Source organism: Amphiprion ocellaris, chromosome 20, assembly GCF_022539595.1.
Source record: "Amphiprion ocellaris isolate individual 3 ecotype Okinawa chromosome 20, ASM2253959v1, whole genome shotgun sequence".
Classification (NCBI taxonomy): domain Eukaryota; kingdom Metazoa; phylum Chordata; class Actinopteri; family Pomacentridae; genus Amphiprion; species Amphiprion ocellaris.
Genome location: NC_072785.1, coordinates 19,163,022 through 19,170,899, shown reverse-complemented (window position 1 = coordinate 19,170,899; position 7,878 = coordinate 19,163,022). Strand labels below are relative to the sequence as shown.

The window sequence follows — 7,878 nt, the reverse complement described above, 5'->3', positions numbered from 1 at the left end:
TTATTACTGATTACTTAAAAATGAAAAAAATGCAAACAAAAACAAGTCCTACATCTCCTATTTCTGAATTTTGCAGTATCCCAAGAATATTTTCATGGTATTAAAATATATCAGTAAAATTCTGTTGATAATCGACATGTCACTTTATCTTGTTATACCATAAAAGCTTCCAGTTATTTCAAAAAGAATGAAAACACACAAAAACTACATGACACAGTTCATGTTATAACAAGGAGGCGATGGCATTTCAAAATATGCTGTAAAACAAGGCTCTGCTAAACTCCATTCAGGCTCAATTACTTATCCTTAGCAGCTGAGTGAAACTCAGCATTTGTCAATGTGAATGGGTAGGTTTCACACAGAAGATTTGTACCCAAGTATTAAAACAATCCCTATATTTATAATTCTGTTAATTTGCCCAAACTATCTTTGAACTTGTATAAATGTCGGGACTACCCTAAAACAATAGTTGTAAATCCTAAATGGTTAATGCAGTATTTTTGTTAAACCTCTTTAATTTAATTTGAAAGTTTATACTTTAATTACATCTTGATTGTTTCAGTTTAAAGCCAGAGGTAAAACGACCACTGTGTCACTGGTGAAATGCTTACAGACCTGACCTTAGGTATCTGCTAATAGAGGGACATTTAAATGCAATAATTTAAAAGTGTTCTTTGTTGACTAAAAAACACTCAATCTCGCTGCATTTTTCATTTCATACTCCTTTTATCATTGCATAACAGTATCACAAGCAGATGTGTGTAGCATCAGATGTTTGTGCTCAGCTGTCAACGTGAGAAAGGGGCGTGTCTATTGTCTCGATGATGTAACATCTGCGTATCATCGTCGTATTGGCTCAAACGTTTCCGGCTTCTTCCTCTTTGGTGAGACTAACAAGACGGATGAAATCAATACTACAATGAGTAGTTATATGGAATAAACTGAGTGTAAACTTCCCTCTACTGGTAGTTGTTGACTTTACCGCGACGTTTTTACTCTTGTTTGTCGCGTGGGATTAACGACAAACTGCCGGCTGTCAACTAAAGTGGATTATTTAGCTCGAAGCGGATTGCAGGCATGATGGCGTCCAGCTACAACGCTAAGGAAGAAGACGGACACCCCTCCGGTGCTTCGGGTCACGGCGGCCCAGGGGTCGTGAAAAGTAAAAAGCCGGACAACACAGCGTTTAAACAGCAGAGGTTACCGGCCTGGCAGCCCATCCTGACAGCAGGCACCGTGCTGCCAGCTTTCTTCGTTATCGGACTCATCTTCATCCCCATCGGCATCGGCCTGTTTGTCACATCGAACAACATCAAAGAGTTCGAGGTAAAGTCACAGTCTTGTCTTTTAACCGATGTTACCGAACTAAAACCGCTGATGGCCGGTTTGCCTCGACTTTTCCACGCAGTTAAATGATTTCTGTGTGTCCGTTCAACCGCGGTTGCTGTAACAGAAGCGAGCTTTGTGTAAACCTGTTGAAATAAGTTAAACTAGGTAGTTTAGTCAAGCAAATTTACAACAAAGTTCTACAGTAATTAAAATCTTAAAGTTTCCCCATTTCGCACCACTGTTGTTAGCATCATACCCACCTGTCCTAGGCTGGTTTAACAAGTTTAGCTAGCTAAAACTAGTGTAGCCTAATACAACATTACCTCACGACATACTGCCTTCATGAACTTTACAGCGGTACACCGTAGTTTAAACTGTGTTTGTATACCATTATGATCATTTTGGGGGCTGCTGTTTGTGATGCTGTTGAATATTGTTGCTATTATTATTATATCATTATGGTAAGAGTGTTTCTGTCCACCCATCCTATTTGTAAACACACTACCCTAAAAGACACAATGTTAAAAGCCCTTCTCAATATCCTCACCATTTCATATCATTGATGCTAGAAAAAAATATAAACACCTTGTAATAATGTTTATCATTTTATTTAGATAGCACTTTTAAAAATAAGAGTCTACAAAGTGCTTTGACAGACAAAGCAAAAGCAGGATACTCAGGAGTGAACATAACAACAGTTAATGAAGTTAAATAAACAAGACAACAGATGCAAAAATGCAACATTAGTCATGTCACTGTTATTTTTTATAGCACATTCAAAACAGACATTGAGCCAAAGTGCTTTCTAGTAGAGAAATAGCATTGATGTTGACCAAACGAGTTTAAATATTATATAATATACAAATATACCTGTTTAATTTAAATATTAAGGTTAAAACCCTGTAGTTTAACATCTTACTTGTACCAATGGGGTTAACAAGATTGTAGGAAAATAAGGCAATATGGTTAAACAGCAGCACAAACTGCAGCCTTCAAAGTGACCTTTAAGTTGAGCCAGCTATAATATAATAATAATAGGATAAGTTAGCAAGGAAGTTGTACAGCGCCGGTTTGGTTTAATTTACTTGTACTGCTTTAATTGGCTACTAGGTGGATATAACTACAGAATAGTAGGCAGTAATGTGAATTTATTGTAGAAAGATGTATTAAATATGCTCAATATGTTCTTTTCCCTTTCAGATTGATTACACTGGTGTGGACATGGACAGCCCGTGTTACACCTGCGCCAAGAACTCCAGCTGGAACAACACAACACCGTGTACCTGCTCTGTGGACTTCACATTGGAGCAGCCATTTGAGGTGAGCTCTGGTCCTGCACCAGTTTACAGTAAGGTGGACCCAATGAATAATACATGCCTTCAGCTCCAATACTCAGACTGCTGCCGGTGCAATAAAAGAGGGGAAAAAGCCTTTCCAGCAATGATTATCCATTAAGATCTATTTTGAGTTCAAAAAGGACACTCAATGTTTGTTTGGAACCTGTATTACCATTGATTATTCTAGTCTTAAAATATGCAGTCCAGTAAGGCTTTTATTGAGTGTTTATAAACGGCCCTCAGCTGGTCCTAGATAAGAGAAACTGTTCTCACTTTTTTTTTACAGCTGAGATCTGAGTTATAATTTAGCATAATTATTAAAGTAAAGCTAAGATGAAACTCAGACAACCTGGCTTGAACATAAGAAGGATATTTGATACATACAAATATTTCATTAACAGTAGCTCAGAAAATTAAGCTCAGTGTTTGTGAACTGAGCTACAGATTAAGCTAATGACCCAAAGAATCACTTAAGGGTACCCAGTGGACTTTCCTTGTAAATAAACTAAGGTTTTTTGCATTCGTTTTTTTTTTTCACAAAAATGCGTTCTGTTTATCCTGAAGATCTAAGATTAAATGTGATCAATACACTTGCTTCATCGCAAAATAGGAAGCGTTGTTTACATTCATGTTTGCTAACAATTTTCATGCTTTGCTGGCATTTTGCTTAAGTTTTTTTTTGTTCATTACCACCATAGGTTGTTAAGAGGAATAGTATGACACCATTCTTAGAAATGTGTGTTGTTTGACCAACATACACATGTAAAAGAAAAAATAAAACTGAAGTACTCCCTAGTCCATACTATTACATGATTCTGATTCTAATACAGTTTCTCTTCCCCTACAGAGCAATGTCTTCATGTACTATGGCTTATCCAACTTCTATCAGAACCACAGACGCTATGTCAAGTCCAGAGATGACAGTCAATTGAATGGCGGGCGGTCTGCTTTGATGGTATAATCTTCAAATCGTTGTACATCATGCAGAAAATTTAGTAAATGCCTCTTTCATCAGCTGATAACTCTTTTTCTTTTCTTTCTACAGGAACCCAGCAAGGAATGTGAACCATATCGTAAAACTGACGGAGTGCCCATTGCTCCATGTGGGGCCATAGCTAACAGCCTTTTCAATGGTGAGATGTGGTGAACAACTAACATTTTTCTCCACAGCCAAAATGATCAACTAATGTCTCATTTAACCCATAAATTGGCTAAAGTTCTATAACATAGCTAAAGCCTGACATCAGTTTGCAGAAGTTCGGCTAATATGCCGCCGTGTTTCTGTTGCAGACACTTTGGAGCTGTTTCATATTGATTCCAATGGCAGCAGAAATGCAGTTCCTCTAGTAAAGAAGGGCATTGCATGGTGGACAGACAAGCATGTGAAGTTCAGGAATCCTGGTGGAAACAACAACCTCACTCTAGCTTTCCAAGGTGATTTTTGTGTACTGTACACAGCACCTATTAGACATGTGAACACCTAAGTTGCAGTGACTAGCTTGGTTTTGTGTCAATCTGTTTCTCAGGCACAGCTAAGCCAGTGAACTGGAGGAAACCAGTGTACGAGTTGGACCCATCGGATCCTGAAAACAACGGCTTTATCAATGAGGACTTCATTGTGTGGATGCGCACGGCTGCGTTGCCCACCTTTCGGAAACTCTACCGCATCATCCAGAAGAAGTCTAGCACCACTCCAACTCTACCCAGTGGCAAATACACCTTGGACATCACCTACAGTATCCTTTATGTTGTAGCCAGAAAGTCAAGTCTGTGCAGCTCAGCACTGGAGGATCAATGGTCTAACATGAATTTTATTTTAGCTTCACAGGGTATAGTTATTATCTATTAACACACTAATCTTACATCATCTTACACAGACTTGCAAACCTTACAAATTAAATGTTGTGGTGAGAAATGACTTTTTGAACCCATCCGTAGGTAGTGACTAAAACATGGCTATTCAAAAACAAGCTTATTCACAATTTTCTATGACATACTCTGTTGTGAGTAAACAGTAGCATACTGCTGTAACTCCATAATGTTAATGCCGCGGCCTGTGTCTGAAAACCAGTTCACTGATTTATCTGGATAACTATGTTGAGCCAGAATAGGTCATTTTCTAGCAGCACGTGCTCCTGATCGGGGGGCAACCTGGGTTTTGATCCACAAAGTCATCCAGACAACTCAGTAATCCAGCCCCATGGAGATGACTGCAGATGGAAAAACTTGTAGTTCTCAGTTGTGCAGATATATTCTTCTGAGAAACAACAAGCAAGCACAGGTATGAGGGCTCCTTCAGCATCACTTTTTCACCGTTAGCGCCGGTGCAACCATCGATGGTCCCTGCACGCCCCACATTGCAGGCTGTGTTAGCTGCAGCTGGGTGGCTGCCGTGCTCAGACAGGTAAGCATAACGTAGGGTGTTGTAGTGTCAGATTTGTCCAAGATGAAACTGAGTGATTTTTTTTCTACATGCGGTCTTTTCTTTGAGTGAAAAAAACAGTGCATGTAGGTGTACTCCACATTTCACAAGAAGACCACATTGTTAAATGTAAATACAAGAGTAGATAGTGTTGATGTAATTGTGTGAAGCTAAAATCATTACCGTGATTTAATGTTCATTTAATTTGGTGGCCTTTCTTCTGTGTTAGCCATTAAATGAATGAGTTGCTTTTTTCCCTTCACCAGTTCAGTATCTTCCTGCCTCCATAATTTTCTTTTTAATTTATCAGCTTCAGATCACTTTATCTTTTTAGCACACATCAACCAAACAGTTTGTTTTATGCACCAGGCAGGGACAGCCTGACAGAGCCACTGAAGTGATAAAAGTAATACAGCGACACCAATAATGCTTAATGATCATCATTGACTTGCACGAATGTGACCACTTGAAATTTCAACTCACAGACTCACAAAAAAAGGTCGCAGATGTGACCAGTTTGGTCGCAGTCTGGAGGCCTGCACAGATACATACTGATGAATATATATATATATAAATATCTTAGAATGACCTTTATATTCAGTTATAGTTAGTACATTCAGAGAGTATAAATTGTTGCTCTGTTGATTCTCAGTACAGAAGCTTCAATCCATTTTCTTTAACTGCATGTAATCAGATTACCCCGTGCTCAGCTTTGATGGTCGCAAGCGAATGATCCTGAGCACCATCTCCTGGATGGGAGGGAAGAACCCCTTCCTGGGCATCGCCTACATCACTGTGGGCTCCATCTGCTTCTTCCTGGGTGTAGTTCTTCTCATCATCCACTATAAATATGACACCCGCAACAACAGTGCAGATATTCCAAACTAAACAGTTTGTGTGTAGCGTTTTCCAGTCTCTGCATGCATGAGTGACCCTATAGGGTCTGTTCTGGACTGCTTGCTGATTTTTAGCTTGAATACACTGTAAACGTCTGTCGTGTGACTGTGTGAGGGCAGTAGCGTCTCATCATGTTTATATGTAGAGCATCTAAGGCATATGTGTGTGTCTCTGTGCATATAACTTCAAGCTGGTTGCTGAGAATGTCTTTTCCCATCTTCAGATTTTTTTTATCTTTTATTTATCTATCCATTATCAAAGTACCTGAGTTTTATGTTAGCAGTGCTTTGCAAATGGCTTAATTATTGAAGGATGTATGTATTCTTAATGTAAGGTTTTGTCCATATTATGTACTGTAATATGTCCTGCTGATGAATGTACCATAATAGTTCATTGACATACCTCTATGGGTTTTTGAGATTACCTTGAATATAGAATGGAATAATCATTGCTTATGTGCTGGTAAATATGTTGAGCATTGAAATTTAACAAATAATTATTTAATCTCGGAGTAGATGGAGAGTCATACAATATTCCTGACAAGTAGAACCAAAAGTGTGATTATCTAGCCTCCTCTGTGTCTCATTTTTGTTACACTGGACAAAAAGCCAGTCTTTAATTACAACAAAATAATGACCCCATACCGGTATATCCAATATTTCTAAATCTAAGACTGTTGGCAGTGTCTCTGGCTGATTAGAGCACAAGAATCCTTCATTTTTTTACAGCTTGGCCTCAGTGCTAAATAATTTTCTTCAATGTTGACCAAACGATATGCACTTTAAAAGTGTCACATTTGTTAGTTTCCCCACCCTTTGTTTCACTTCCTCTTCTCTTCCTGTGTGATTCTGATTTATTAATAAGGCGGAGTTTGTTTCAACCTGGAATTCTTGGGTTTTTATAAAGTTTGTAGGGTCCAATTAAAGAACTTGGTCAATGATTTGGTGTCATCTGTGATTCTTATTTAACAGTCAGCATAACTGTTACCTAATCAGTACCACTACTTTATAATATGTATTTACAGTGGCGATGTTAGACCTGGGCATTGGAGTTGGATCTTATTTTACTGTTGGTAAAAGCCTGATCTGTTTGGTAAAATGAAAATACTGTTCTGTGTTTTATTACTTTGGATTTTTCCATTTCACAGTCACACAACTGGATAATTGCAGCGGTGATATTATTGATGCTTCTCCATAACTACTAAACCAAAAACAGCAGCCCAGCATGAAATATTTAATTTGTTATTATCCGCTCTTTTTGGCATAGGCAAATTAATATTTTTTCTCTACCGAGGAACTGACATCATGAAATCACCAATTATACACTGTATTGAAAATGGTAGTGTCCAGATGGAGGATGGGATTTTAGAACAGAACTCATGTCAGCAATGAGTCAAATTTGTGATGTTTAGAGTTAATCAGCTTGTCCCATTACTCCTCATGGGCTTGATGAACTTGGTGGACATTTTGGGGGACCGGATCATTCTGTCAGACAGAGCATCATGTGTTAGATTGTACCATACTGTCTAAAAGGCGACAAATGCTGGAGCTGTAGAGGTTCAAAGTACCAGACTGCCAGCATCCCACATGCAAATAGCACATTATCATCTTCCTCATGTCATCTGCACTGTATTATCACTAGCAATTATCATTTTGCACTGCTGTGTTTATATATTCTTTTCATATGTGTAAATATATATTTTTCAAAATTTATTTTTATTACTAATTTTTTTTCTCTTCTTCTTTCTACAGTTATTTTATTATTTCTTCCCTTATTCATAAGGTTACACCAACAGCCAAATACAAATTCCTTGTATGTTGTGTATGTACTTGGCCATTAAAGCTGATTCTGATTCTGATGTAATTTGAAGAAAGCTGACTCTTAGGTGGGTTT

At 38.2% G+C, this 7,878-nt stretch overlaps 1 protein-coding gene across 1 annotated transcript; it reads left to right on the top strand.

Moving 5' to 3' along the window:
• Window positions 1-862: 862 nt before the first annotated feature.
• tmem30aa (transmembrane protein 30Aa) lies at window positions 863-6,925 on the top strand. The gene is made up of 7 exons (XM_023271902.3): window positions 863-1,326; window positions 2,530-2,649; window positions 3,514-3,621; window positions 3,712-3,799; window positions 3,957-4,100; window positions 4,193-4,402; window positions 5,783-6,925. Exons 1-7 carry the CDS (start codon window positions 1,078-1,080, stop codon window positions 5,974-5,976), a joined length of 1,113 nt encoding a protein of 370 aa, XP_023127670.2. The 5' UTR covers window positions 863-1,077; the 3' UTR covers window positions 5,977-6,925.
• Window positions 6,926-7,878: the final 953 nt, after the last annotated feature.

What these genes read in the sequence shown, in the direction of transcription:
- tmem30aa (XM_023271902.3), top strand. Translation starts at nt 1,078, where the DNA reads ATGATGGCGTCCAGCTACAACGCTAAGGAAGAAGACGGACACCCCTCC. An exon ending in ACAACATCAAAGAGTTCGAG is followed by an intron (nt 1,327 to 2,529) that starts GTAAAGTCACAG and finishes TTTCCCTTTCAG; the next exon opens with ATTGATTACACTGGTGTGGA. An exon ending in CACCTTGGACATCACCTACA is followed by an intron (nt 4,403 to 5,782) that starts GTATCCTTTATG and finishes GCATGTAATCAG; the next exon opens with ATTACCCCGTGCTCAGCTTT.